Source organism: Leuciscus leuciscus (genome assembly GCF_965113295.1).
Source record: "Leuciscus leuciscus genome assembly, chromosome: 7".
Lineage (NCBI taxonomy): Eukaryota > Metazoa > Chordata > Actinopteri > Cypriniformes > Leuciscidae > Leuciscus > Leuciscus leuciscus.
Window position 1 is genome coordinate 9,173,224 of NC_138731.1, and position 14,690 is coordinate 9,187,913.

Genomic DNA, 14,690 nt, shown 5'->3' on the forward strand with positions numbered 1-14,690 from the left:
CCCTTTTGTGGAAAGAGATGTGGAAAAATATTTTCCCCACTTTGAGCGTGTCGCGACTAATTTAAATTGGCCGAAAACTGCATGGGCATTCCTCCTGCAATGCGTTTTAGTGGGACGGGCGCAGGAGGTTTACTCGTCGCTAACAGTGGAGCAGAGCGGTGACTATGATGTTGTGAAAGCGTCAGTTCTGAGGTGCTATCAGCTGATCCCTGAAGCATACCGGTTTAGGAACTTTAAAAAAACGGAGCGTCAAACTTTTGTTGAATTTGGTCGAGATAAAGCAGCCCTGTTTGATCGTTGGTGCTCATCACAGCGTGTTGATACTCAGGAGAAATTGCGTGAACTAATTCTTTTAGAAGAATTTAAGAACTGCCTGCCAACCGCTGTGGCAACCTATTTAGCTGAGCAGAAGGCCGAGTCTCTTTCTGAAGCTGCTATACTTGCGGACGAATATGTCTTAAAGCATAACATCGCCAGGGAACGTTTTCGCTTAAAAGTTAACCCCTCTACGACCACTGATGTAGATACGAAAAAGAATGCAGTAAAGCAAGAAGACAGACACTGTTTTTATTGTAAAAAGCCCGGGCATGTTGTGGCAGACTGTTTAATATAAAAAAAAAAAAACAGTCTACGAAGCCAATGGGTCTCGTTAGTTCTTCGAAGAAAATGTCACCTGTCCTTCGTGCAGAGTTAAAAACAGAAAAAACCCAGTCCATGTACGAGCCCTTCCTGACGAATGGGACCGTATCTGTGCCTGGTGAGGAGGCTGTCGCTGTGCGCATCTTGCGTGATACGGGAGCTGCGCAGTCTTTCCTCCTTCGCGGCTTGGTGCCGTTGTCTGAAAAGACTGCAACTGGTAGTAGTGTCCTTGTTCGAGGAATCGAGATGGGTTTTCTTGATGTGCCGTTACATTGCGTGCGTCTTGATTCAGATTTGGTGTGTGGTGAGGTGGTTGTTGGTGTTCAAGACTCTTTGCCAATCCCCGGTGTCACGTTTCTCCTTGGCAATGACCTAGCCGGTGGAAACGTGTGGAACCGTGGCGATGTTCCACCCGAGGTTGTGTCTGTGCTGCTCATTCAAAAGAGCCCCGATGAGTGCGCACAAAAATTCCCAGAGGTTTTTCCCGCTAGTGTCGTCACTAGGTCGCAGACTCAAAGGTTGAAGGATGCAGCACCTCCCAGTGACGTCAACCTGAGTGACAGTTTCGTCGCTCACCCTGCAGAGTGTGAGAGGCTTTTCGAACCCGCTTTCACTCAGTGCCGTAGTAGACCTGTACCTGTGGTGACCGAGGAGAAAAGAGAGAAAAAACAATCAGATGTCTCGTTGTCGTTAGAGAAACTTGTTGATGCTCAACAAAAAGACCCCTCTCTTGTTTCATGTTTTAATGCAGTTCAATCTGTTTCAGACCGTGCAAGCGAGAGTCCGACCTATTTCATCAGAGACGGCTTACTTATGCGGAGGTGGAGACCTCAGAAAAGTAATGAGTGGAATGACATTGAGCAAATCGTTATGCCGTCTGGAAACAGACGCGCTATTCTGAGTGTCGCGCATGATGGTGTTTCTGGTCATTTAGGTGTGACTAAAACATTCGGCCGCGTTCTTCGTCACTTTTTCTGGCCAGGGCTGAAGCGTGATGTGCGGCGGTATTGTAAAACGTGTCATGTCTGCCAGGTGAGTGGTAAACCAAACCAGGTAATTCCACCTGCACCGTTGTACCCCATACCTGCCATGGGTGAGCCTTTTGAGAAAGTAATCATTGATTGCGTCGGTCCTCTTCCACGGTCAAAAAGTGGATATCAGTATTTATTAACAATTATGTGTACTGCTACTCGCTTCCCAGAGGCGGTGCCTCTGAGGAAGATCACTGCTAAAATCGTGTCCAGGGCTTTATTAAAATTCTTTTCTTTTGTAGGGCTACCGAAAATCGTTCAAAGTGACCAAGGGACAAATTTTACTTCACGTGTCTTTTCCCAAGTCCTAAAGTCGCTCCAAATTAAGCACCGCATTTCAAGCGCGTTTCATCCAGAGAGTCAAGGCGCCCTCGAACGTTACCATCAGACGCTAAAATCGATGCTGGGTGCATATTGTTTGGAGGTGGGTACAGACTGGGAAGATGCGATTCCTTGGATGCTAATGGCCTCTAGAGAAGTCGTACAAGAGTCAATTGGTTTCAGCCCTGCTGAGCTAGTGTTTGCTCACGACGTTCGCACGCCTTTGAGCGTCATTAAAGATCAGTGGTTAAGCAAACCTACTTCTCGTAGCGCGTTACAGTTCATAAGCGACGTTCACACCCGACTACACAGAGCTCGTGAACTCGCTAGAGCAAATTTAGAAAAGACCCAATCTAGCATGAAAACTTGGTATGACCGAAAAGCAAGAGCCCGTTCGTTTAAGCCTGGAGACCAAGTGTTGGTTCTCTTACCCGTGCCCGGTTCTGTATTTCAGGCACGATTCAGAGGGCCATATACTGTTGAAAAGAAAATATCTGACCTGGATTATGTAATTTTAACTCCAGATAAGCGACGGCATTCTCGCGTCTGTCATATAAACATGCTCAAACCATATTATACGCGTGAATATGTTAAAACTGACTTGTGTAATTATAACTTACCCGATCCAGTCGAGTCCTCCGTGTTGCTCTCTTCACTGATAGAAGATGATGACGCGGTGACTCCGCCGTCGCGATGCGTGATTGAAGGTCGACTCAACAACTCTGCTATGCTGGCGGTCATTGCAAATCGTTTGCCACATTTAACTCCCTCTCAAACAACTGACATATTGTCTGTGATAGGTGATTTCCCTGAGTTATTCGGAGATGTTCCGACTGTAACTACAGTCCTGGAACATGACATAGACGTGGGTGATAAAGGGCCGATTAAACCGCACCCATATAGGGTAAATCCAGAAAAGCAAGCTATCCTGCAACGGGAGGTTGAGTACATGATAAAGAATAATATTGCTGAGCCTAGTTCTAGCCCTTGGAGCTCCCCGTGCCTTTTAGTTGGCAAACCTGATGGCACTTACAGATTTTGTACGGATTACAGGCGTGTTAATGCCATCACTTTGCCAGACTGTTATCCATTGCCACGAATGGATGACTGTGTGGACCGTGTTGGCTCGGCCACGTTTGTCACTAAAATCGACCTCCTAAAAGGTTACTGGCAAGTGCCCCTTACTCCAAGAGCTAGACAAATATCAGCTTTTGTGACACCAGATGCATTCATGCATTATAAGGTTATGGCTTTCGGAATGCGTAACGCGCCTGCCTCATTCCAGCGTTTGGTAAATATTGTTTTAGCTGGAATGTCAAATTGCGAGGCGTATTTGGACGACATAGTCCTATATAGTACACACTGGTCCGAACACATAACACAACTTCGAGAGCTTTTCCGTAGACTATCCAATGCAAATCTCACAATTAATCTAGCAAAATGTGAGTTCGGAAAAGCCACTGTCACTTACTTGGGGCGGGTAGTTGGCAGAGGACATGTTTTACCAGTAATGGCTAAGGTGGCTGCTATTCAAGTTTGTCCCCTCACTAACCTTTTGAGCCCCAACACTAAATTTGACTGGACGGAGTCCTGTAATAGAGCGTTTGAAAACGTCAAAGCTCTCTTGCTGACTGCTCCCGTGCTGGCTGCGCCAGACTTTAACAAACCGTTTCAGCTTGCTGTAGACGCCAGCAACGTAGGCACCGGCAGGGCCGGCCCGAGGCATAAGCGAACTAAGCGGCTGCTTGGGGCCCCCCGTTTTTTTATTTTTTATTATAATTTTTTTTTATTAAATAACTTAAACAAGTGATATAAATGAATGAATATGAATGAATGAATAAATAATTCAAGACAATAAAATTCTGATTTGACGACAACTGCTGCTGTGTCTGCCAGCGTTTGAGTCATGCGCATACACTAGACACCTCGCGACGGCTGTCACGGCTCGCGTGCGTGCAATGACAATTCGCGCAGGCGCGCACGTCACGATAATAAATAAGCTACGCCATGTCACAAAAAAGGACGTATCCCTCTGGTGCCGAAAAAAAAAAAAAGAAAAGGACCGAAGAGGAGAAAAAAAGAGCGAGATAAAGGTATGTTTGCATGATTATACAGTATGTTTTGTGCAGCAGCACAAATTGTGCTCACGTCACTTGAGGTAGCAGCTAGCTAGTCATGACTCATGATATTTATAAGCCATCACCAGAGCTAAATTCCCGCCATCAACAGTGAAATGTCTCCCATTATTAATATACATTATCTAGGTAACGTTAGGTGTGTATTCCACGTATTGATAGATATCGGTTTAAGTTCGAGAAAACGGCGATGCCAGCTTAGCTAGCATTGCTGTTTGTGTTGAAGTGAATGTTTCCAGCTTCATAGGAAAAGCACGTGCGCTCTCTGCTCTAAGATCTTTGGTGAGAGATGGTGTTGATCTTTATGATAAAATATACCAAAACCATGTTGGGTGGGGAGACTTCTGTGATGAAAATAGACTTCAATTTTATTAATATGGTGGTGAGTGATGTAGCAGTGCTATCCTCATATTTATAGGCTGCAGCAGTAGATCACCATGTTAAGTTTTCACCATACTGCAATTATGCCTCATTAGCCAATAGAATATGAATTGTGTTAGGTGTGGTGTGGAATTTCTTGTTGTGTAAGTAATGATGGCAAAATAAACTCATTCTGCTCGATCAACTATGCACTTATGCAATGCTTTTTTTTTTTTTTTTTTTAGGAACACTGTTGAAGTACTTTGGAGCACAACCAACTCTACCTGCCCCTAATGTTTCATCAAGTGTCAGTGCCTCCACAGCTGATGATACAGCAGGTGAGGTTTTTCTTGATGGCAAATGGTTACATAGCCTGTTAATATGACATGACACATTTAGCTTTTTATTTATTTATTTGTTTGTTTGTTTATTTTATCATTGCAGGTTCATCCACTGCAGAGTTACAAGCGACTGAAAGCGAGGAGCAGTTACATGCGACTGAAAGCGAGGAGCAGTTACATGCGACTGAAAGCGAGGAGCAGTTACATGCGACTGAAAGCGAGGAGCAGTTACATGCGACTGAAAGCGAGGAGCAGTTACATGCGACTGAAAGCGAGGAGCAGTTACATGCGACTGAAAGCGAGGAGCAGTTACATGCGACTGAAAGCGAGGAGCAGTTACATGCGACTGAAAGAGGAGCAGTTACATGCGACTGAAAGAGGAGCAGTTACATGCGACTGAAAGAGGAGCAGTTACATGCGACTGAAAGCGAGGAGCAGTTACAAGCACTTACATTCACTGATACATCGGTTTCAACCTCCGCCGGCATGACAGGTCAGTTAATCTAAAAGTTTTTGTTTTGTGTTGGCTTTACTATAAAATATTCTGTGTTATGTTATTTTATAATTAAATTTTTTTTTATCTAATGTCCCTACAGGTCCTTCTACATCTGCACCCACTGCTATAGATTTCCCATCCACTCCCTCAACAAGCTCCAGCTATCAAGATAGATCAACAGCTCCTCCAATTGACCCAGTTGAATGGTCAGCATTCCTGTCAGACTCAGAAAGGACTGATCTGGTAAGAAGAGGGCCAGTGCCAATAAGTGACACCTTTACCTTCCCCAAGAAATCAGATGGACGAAGCTTTCACTACCACTATACATACAGACAGTTAGTTAATGGGGAAAAAATCAAGCGAAGCTGGCTAATTTATTCAAAGAAAAATGATGCGGTTTACTGCTTCTGTTGCAAATTATTCTCGAGAAAGTCCACAAAACTGTCAACAGAGGGACAGATTGATTGGGTAAATGTAGGTGCTTTGCTGAAACAGCATGAGAATAGTCAAGATCATTGTAATAATATGGTGAAGTGGAAAGACTTTGCCCTCCGTCTTTCTAAGCAGAAGACTATTGATGCAACAGAAATGGCCCTTTTGGAGGCAGAAAGAAATCGTTGGAGAGATGTTCTCATCCGTTTGATTAGTATCATTCAGTCTTTGGCAGAGAGGAATCTTGCACTCAGGGGGTCTGTCGATACTTTGCATCAGGCCAACAATGGGAACTTCCTTAAAGAGGTGGAACTGATGGCAAAATTTGACCCGGTGTTAAAAGACCACATCAGACGAATTGATAGTGGAATGCAGCACAACACATACCTGGGTAAGACTATCCAGAATGAGCTGATAGAGTGTGTCAGTGACAAAATAATTGAGGTAATGGTGGCAGAAATCAAGGACTGCAAATATTATTCAATAATTTTAGACTGTACACCTGATGTTAGTCACCATGAACAAATGTCTGTTGTGGTGCGCACAGTCACTCTGGGCAAAACACCAGAAATAAAAGAGCACTTTTTAGGATTTCTGATAGCTCCAGAATCCACTGGCCTGGGTTTGTCCAATCTAATCCTTAACAGGCTTGAGGAATTGAACATTCCTTTTCAGGATTGTCGGGGGCAGTCCTATGACAATGGGGCTAATATGAAGGGAAAAAACAAAGGTGTGCAGGCTAGGCTATTGGTTAAGAATCCAAGAGCTTTTTATGTGCCTTGCAGTTCTCATACACTAAATCTGACAGTCTCAGATGCGGCTAAAGCATCAACGGATGCTTCTTGTTTTTTGGGAAATGTGGAGAAGGTGTACAATTTGTTCGCTGGGTCCACTCAAAGGTGGGCCATCTTACGGAAGTTTGTTGACATCACCCTCAAGTCCTGGAGTGAGACACGCTGGGAAAGCCGGATAAAAAGTATTGAAGCTTTGCGCTACCAGTCAGAGAAGGTGAGGGAAGCCCTGCTAGAAGTGAAAAGTAAAGCGACTGACCCTGTAGTGGCTGTTGAAGCCAACTCCCTTGCGGAAGAGAGAGGTTCATTTAGGTTTCAGATTTGTTGTGTTGTCTGGTGTGACATTTTGTCTAAAATTAACATCACGAGCAAGCTTCTACAGTCAACCAACATGCAGCTTGATGTAGCGGTTAACCTTGTAAAAAAGAACAAAGGCGAACTCATCAGTTATCGAAAAAACAGGCTTCTGTGATGCACAGACATCTGCTAAAGAAATTTGTGAGCGGATGAACACGGAAGCAGTGCTGAAAGAGAAGCGATTGCGTTCTACAAAAAGGCACTTTGCCTATGAGGCTGCAGATGAGCCGATAGTGGATGCTATGAAGAGGCTAGAAGTGTCCTTTTTTAATGCTGTAGTGGACTGTAGCATTCAGTCATTGGAGGATAGATTTCAGTCTCTAAGTGAGGTTAAAGAGAACTTTGGTGTGCTGCTCAATTTTAGGGAGCTAGATCAAAAGGTCCGGAGGGAACAATGTGAGCTTCTTGGGGAGAGGAGGCTGATATTGATGGTAGCGCACTGGCATTAGAGATAGAGAGTCTTCCTGAACTTCCCCAAACTATGATGACTGCCTTTGAGCTTCTCACATACCTCTCACAAAATGAGATGTGTGAGCTTTACCCAAATCTTTGGGTAGCTCTCAGGATAGCCTGCACTCTGCCTGTGACAGTTGCCTCAGCAGAGAGGAGCTTTTCCAAGCTCAAATTGATAAAAACATACTTGAGATCATCAATGGCCCAGGAAAGACTAAGTGGACTTGCAGTCATTAGTATTAATAACAAAGTTGGCCAAGCAATACCATACAATGATGTCATCAGTGACTTTGCCTCCAGAAAAGCTAGGAAGGAACGATTTTGAGGTCATTGTTGTACAATTGTCATTGTTGAACCCTTGCTGTTCTTATGTTTGCTTTCATTATTTAAGTATCTTTTTTTGTAACATTCTATTTTTGATTATATTAATGTTTGTCTATTTTGGTTTTATTTAAAAGATTGCACATTTAATGCACATTTGCAAATAATTTATTTAATATGTTTTGTGACAGTTTGTATTCAGAAGTTTTAATAAAAGAGTGAAGTGTTTTAAGTATCGTTTTTTTTTTTTTTTTATTAATACATAACCTCACTGTATTAGTTTATAATATTCGCTATAACATTATAGCGTGACATTTGTGTCAATAATCTTCTAGCACAGGTGACAGCGTGGTGGGAGGGGGGCCCCCAAATCAAATTCTGCTTAGGGCCCCCAAGAGGCTCGGGCCGGCACTGGGCACCGGTGCCGTACTTTTGCAATCAGGCGCAGACAACGTAAACCATCCCGTGAGTTTTTTCTCTAAGAAATGTAATTCTGCCCAGCGAAAGTACTCCACTATCGAGCAAGAGACTTTGGCTTTAGTACTAGCTATCCAACACTTCGAAGTGTATCTAGGTTCTTCGGTACATCCAGTTAAGGTCTATACTGATCATGACCCGCTCAAATTCCTCAGTCGCATGTACAATTCAAATCGAAGATTAATGCGCTGGAGTCTATTGCTTCAACCATTTAACCTCCAAATTGTGCATGTCCGGGGAAAAGACAATATCATCGCAGATGCGTTGTCTAGGGTGGATGCTTAATACTATTACAGTATTAATAGTACTGAAAAAAAATTCATTTTCATTTTATTGAAAAAAACAAAACACGTTTTTGTTTATTATAAATGAACTTGCATGTGTCCTTAATGATTAAAATGGCCTATACATTTAGGTTATAGTTAATAATAATCATAATAATATAATAATAAAAAAAAAACCACTAGATTATTTGTCTTGAGATTTATTTTTGATTTATTGGGCTTGCTGATCAAATGTAATTTACATTTACATTTACATTTATTCATTTAGCTGACGCTTTTATACAAAGCGACTTACAATTGCTATATATGTCAGAGGTCGCACGCCTCTGGAGCGACTAGGGGTTAAGTGTCTTGCTCAGGGACACATTGGTGTCTCACAGTGGATTCGAACCCGGGTCTCTCACACCAAAGGCATGTGTCTTATCCATTGCGCCACCACCACCCCTGTAATTCTGTAGCAATACTAAGTATTGCGTCGTACATAGTTATAATTTACCTGCGATTTGGCCAAAATAATACATTCCTGTGTAGTTCTAGTTTCTTTTCACATGCAGATATGCCTTGAACGAGGTAATGATTAATTGTAGTTGGAACTCTATTGTCTGGGTTGGCTCGAACAGTGAGCTGAACACAGAATTCATAAGAGAGAGAAAAAAATAAAATGTGTTCAATGTATGGCGACAAGTCACCATTTTGGGGTGGGGGTGTTACGTCCCTCAGCCCTGGTGTTTGTTCCTACACATGTGTGAGTGCAATGTTTCTTCCCCTTGTCTTAATTACAGTTGACGAGCCACACCTGAGCGAAGCCTACCTGCGCTATAAAAGGCTTCTCACTACGCTCCTGAGCGCGCACACAGAGATTGAGAACCGAGTCGATGCACAGCCGTGCTTTCTGTCTTCTGAGTGATTGTTGTCTAGTCGTCCACCCGGCAGTAGAAAACGTTCCGCCTTTGTGGTTGTTTCTTTATTGTTAACCAACGTATTATTTGATACCCATTCTGTTAAATAAACATACCCCTAATTTTTGACGAGCTGATCTGTGTGCGTCTCTCCTTTATGTTAAGGGCGGTGTCCGACTGCCCGTAACAGTAACACACTCACACACCCCTGTGTGCATAGACATGTATAGAAAGGCTAGATGGCTCAAGGCGGAGTCAGCTGTGTCGTCACTTGGTGGCCATCTTAGGTCAGGAGACTGCGCTGCTGCTCCCTGCTGCTGTGGACGGAAGGTGAGTGACATACGCCAACTAAAATGCTCGTAACTTGCTGAATTCTTGACGGATTTACAAACGGTTTGGTTTATTACAAACCTTATTAACGTGGCTATGATTTGTGCTGATGCCGATGTTTAAATTGTAGCTTCACGTTTTGAGAAACGCTTAACATTGCAGCGTAGCTGTGTGTTTCATGGCTGCCCTCTACTCTAAAGTGATACCACAGTCGACATTTTCAATTATTAACAGGTTTCCTGAGACCAACAACGTTTCTTGACAACCTAATCTTTTGTCTAAATGTCATTTTGTGGATGTGGTTGTATTTATTTGCTGGCTAGCAGTGAAGAGGTCGTAAGTGAGTCAACCAAGCAATTGTAAATTGGTGGGAGAGGCAGGGTTAGTCTTTCGTTTCAACATAGCTTTGAGTTACACATGATTTCCAAGTGGTTTGGTTTCTTAAAAACATCTTTACATTTGGATTACTTTGTTGGCTTTTTGTTTACAGAACTTCTGATTACGCTTGTGGAAAATGCCTGATTTTTGTGCCGCCTACGGCTGCACCAACGCACGGAGCCTCCAAACCAGAACGCGTGGTTTGTGTCCAATTTTGTGTCCAATTGGACACAATTTTGTGTCCAATTGTGTCTTAATGTTTTTTTTTTTTGTATATTTTGTATATTTTTGTTTTTTTGTTTTTTCTAATTGTGTGCCTTTGGACCTAAGTAAAAAAACAAAAAACAAAGACCCATCTCTTTTCTCTTTATTTTACAGAATGGCAACTTGAGACAGATTTATATTCTACATAAATTTACACATGTATTTAATAATGTGAATATTAGTAATAAACTAAATTGCACTATTTCATGTTTCATGTACCTTATAAATATTGACATCATTACTGTGTGTGTGTGTATGGGTATACCTAGTACTTTACCTGTCTAGTCTACTTAATATACTATTTTCTTAATAAACTCCGTGGCTATAATTTTTCACAAGTATGCAGTTAAATAGCCGCATCCCTGACGTTTATGACACACCAAGCCGTTTGAAAATCGGTTGAAAATTGAGCAAAATATAGTTATTTCAGCACTACATGCACAATAGACTTTAATGTTATAAACTGGACGAGCGGTCCTGTCCTAAGATGGCCGCCGTGTGACGTCGTCGGGTCCCATTGGCTCTCAGCGCCGGTAAGCTATCTAGCCTTTCTATACATGTCTATGCCTGTGTGCCTCTGTCGAGTGTAACACACTCACACACCCCTGTGTGCCTCTGTCGAGTGTAACACACTCACACACCACTGTGTGCCTCTGTCGAGTGTAATACACTCACACACCCCTGTGTGTCTCTGTCGAGTGTAACACACTCACACACCACTGTGTGCTTCTGTCGAGTGTAACACACTCACACACCACTGTGTGCTCTGTCAAGTGTAACACACTCACACACCCCTGTGTGCTTCTGTCGAGTGTAACACACTCACACCACTTGTGTGCCTCTGTCGAGTGTAACACACTCACACACCACTGTGTGCTTCTGTCGAGTGTAACACACTCACACACCACTGTGTGCTTCTGTTGAGTGTAACACACTCACACACCTGGGGTACTGTCCAGTAATTTGGTCCAGTGCTACACAGGGACATCTGAAAAAATTACAAATCGTTCAGAACAGAGCTGCAAGAGTAGCCCTAGGTTGCTCTTTTCGCTCTAGTGTGGATAAAATGCATACCTGTTTGGGCTGGATAAAGGTGGAGGACAAACTCAATATAAGTCTTCTCTGTTATATGCACAATGCTCTATTTAAAAACAATCCAAAATCTTTTGTAGATAAATTGGTTTTTAGTGGGTATTGTCACGGACATGTTACGCGTCAGGTGAGCTCAGGTGTGTTAGTGGTTCCATCGGCAAGGTCCAATTGTATGACAAGAACAGTATTAGTTAGATCATCATCTGCTTGGAATAAATTGGACTTAAGAACAAGGCAAATATCCAACATATGTAATTTTAAGAAGACTCTAAAACAGATTACAATTAATAGTATTACATCAGTTAATTTGTGACTGTTATAGGTACTGACTTTTTCAAATGCTGTATGTGTGTGAATGTGTATATGTGTATAAATGTATACATGTGGTTATGTTATATGGATGTTATATTTATGTATGTTATATTTGTGTATTTTAATTGTACATACGTTTCAGCACTTTTATGGGCCCCAGGAAGACTAGCAACCACATTGTGGAAGCTAATGGGGATCCAAATAAATAAACAAATAAATAAACACACCACTGTGTGCCTCTATCGGGTGTAACACACTCACACACCCCTGTGCCTCTGCTGAGTGTAACACACTCACACACCACTGCGTGCCTCTGTCGAGTGTAACACACTCACACACCACTGTGTGCCTCTGTCGAGTGTAACACACTCACACACCACTGTGCCTCTGTCGAGTGTAACACACACACCACTGTGTGTCTCTGTCGAGTGTAACACACTCACACACCACTGTGCCTCTGTCGAGTGTAACACACTCAGACACCACTGTGTGCCTCTGCTGAGTGTAACACACTCACACACCCCTGTGTGCCTCTGCTGAGTGTAACACACTCACACACCACTGTGTGTCTCTGTCGAGTGTAACACACTCACACACCACTGTGCCTCTGTCGAGTGTAACACACTCACACACCACTGTGTGTCTCTGTCGAGTGTAACACACTCACACACCACTGTGCCTCTGTCGAGTGTAACACACTCAGACACCACTGTGTCTCTGTCGAATGTAACACACTCTCACACCACTGTGCCTCTGCTGAGTGTAACACACTCACACACCACTGTGTGTCTCTGTCGAGTGTAACACACTCACACACCACTGTGCCTCTGTCGAGTGTAACACACTCAGACACCACTGTGCCTCTGCTGAGTGTAACACACTCACACACCCCTGTGTGCCTCTGCTGAGTGTAACACACTCACACACCACTGTGCCTCTGTCGAGTGTAACACACTCACACACCCCTGTGTGCCTCTGTCGAGTGTAACACACTCACACACCACTGTGCCTCTGTCGAGTGTAACACACTCACACACCCCTGTGTGCCTCTGTCGAGTGTAACACACTCACACACCACTGTGTGCTTCTGTCGAGTGTAACACACTCACGCACCACTGTGTGCCTCTGTCGAGTGTAATACACTCACACACCACTGTGTGCCTCTATCGAGTGTAACACACTCACACACCACTGTGTGCCTCTGTCGAGTGAAACACACTCACACACCACTGTGTGCTTCTGGCGAGTGTAAAACACTCACACCACTGTGTGCCTCTGTCGAGTGTAATACACTCACACACCACTGTGTGCCTCTATCGAGTGTAACACACTCACACACCACTGTGTGCTTCTGTCGAGTGTAACACACTCACACACCCCTGTGTGCCTCTGCTGAGTGTAACACACTCACACACCACTGTGCCTCTGTCGAGTGTAACACACTCACACACCACTGTGCCTCTGTCGAGTGTAACACACTCACACACCCCTGTGTGCCTCTGTCGAGTGTAACACACTCACACACCACTGTGTGCTTCTGTCGAGTGTAACACACTCACACACCACTGTGTGCTCTGTCAAGTGTAACACACTCACACACCCCTGTGTGCCTCTGTCGAGTGTAACACACTCACACACCACTGTGTGCCTCTGCTGAGTGTAACACACTCACACACCACTGTGCCTCTGCTGAGTGTAACACACTCACACACCACTGTGCCTCTGTCGAGTGTAACACACTCACACACCACTGTGCCTCTGCTGAGTGTAACACACTCACACACCACTGAGTGTCTCTGTCGAGTGTAACACACTCACACACCACTGTGCCTCTGCTGAGTGTAACACACTCACACACCACTGTGTGTCTCTGTCGAGTGTAACACACTCACACACCACTGTGCCTCTGCCAAGTGTAACACACTCACACACCCCTGTGTGCCTCTGTCGAGTGCATTTCTTACTCATCATTGAGAAATTGATGTTATGTATTTATTATTTCTGAATTGGCTTCTAATTGGTGTAATTGGCATGATGAATTTTTACCTGACAAATAAAATTGTATATTTGTTATATATAATGTTATATATTCTGACATCATTATTTCTAGTATAGATTAATATGGAGTTTGGCTACATCAAATCTCTGTCCAGGATAGATCAAACCGAAGGCACTGATGAATGGAGCAGAGAGCACATCATTCGAGATCTTCTGATATCTGACTATCACTGATTTAGCAAGATGCAGCTCGCAAATATTAAAAAATGACACCTTTTGTTATGAATCAGCAGAGAGCGACCGCTTAAGGGTAAAATAGTTTGCACTGCACCCTCTGACTATTTCAGAACTGGCTAGTTTGTGTCCGTGAGCACACATTCATGACATGCAGTCTCAAAGCGACACCGGGTCCCTTAATGAACGAATAACTGCAGGTATGGGATACCCAGAATAATCAAAGATCTAAATTAAATCATAATCATTTTTCTAATAAGAAACATGATCTAAATTTTATAATCATTTGAAATTGGAGTCAGATTAAGAGTGGAGCTAAAGTAAAATTGAAACTAAATTCTAATAAATTAAGTGAACTTCACAGAACGCTGAAAAGACATACACGCATTATACCTTCACACACACCGTTGGAATGAGTTTGCACCAATGTAGAACCTAATTTTCTTCATATTAGAGAAAAATTATGTGATGATGAGTAATATGTCATGTTACCTTTTCTATGCTCCCATTCTATCAAAATTCTATCAAAACTGTTGTACTCTTTTTGTTGGTGGGATTCTCACTGAAATTGGTCTGAGGTCCTCAGGCCGTGATTGAAAGCATATTCCACTTACTTCCACTTATTCTTACTTCTATTCTCAAGTGAGAGTGTTTAGTGGAGCAATAGAGACCTTATTCCTGAGTGATCGTGTTCAAAAAGGTCGAGACGTCGGCCGACTCAAACAGGTATTGAAGTACGCTTAGT

At 43.2% G+C, this 14,690-nt stretch overlaps 1 protein-coding gene and 1 long non-coding RNA gene across 2 annotated transcripts; both read left to right on the top strand.

Annotated features, from left to right (window-relative positions):
• The first annotated feature begins 4,476 nt into the window (after positions 1-4,476).
• On the top strand, positions 4,477-7,909 carry LOC309503359 (zinc finger MYM-type protein 1-like). Its single transcript, XM_082176159.1, has 3 exons — positions 4,477-4,824; positions 4,931-5,320; positions 5,424-7,909. Exons 2-3 carry the CDS (start codon positions 5,218-5,220, stop codon positions 7,016-7,018), a joined length of 1,698 nt encoding a protein of 565 aa, XP_082032285.1. The 5' UTR covers positions 4,477-4,824; positions 4,931-5,217; the 3' UTR covers positions 7,019-7,909.
• Positions 7,910-9,581: 1,672 nt separating this feature from the next.
• Positions 9,582-10,459, top strand: LOC309503534. Its single transcript, XR_014207701.1, has 3 exons — positions 9,582-9,667; positions 10,158-10,245; positions 10,424-10,459. It is a non-coding gene; the product is annotated as an uncharacterized lncRNA (long non-coding RNA).
• The last annotated feature ends 4,231 nt before the right edge of the window (positions 10,460-14,690 follow it).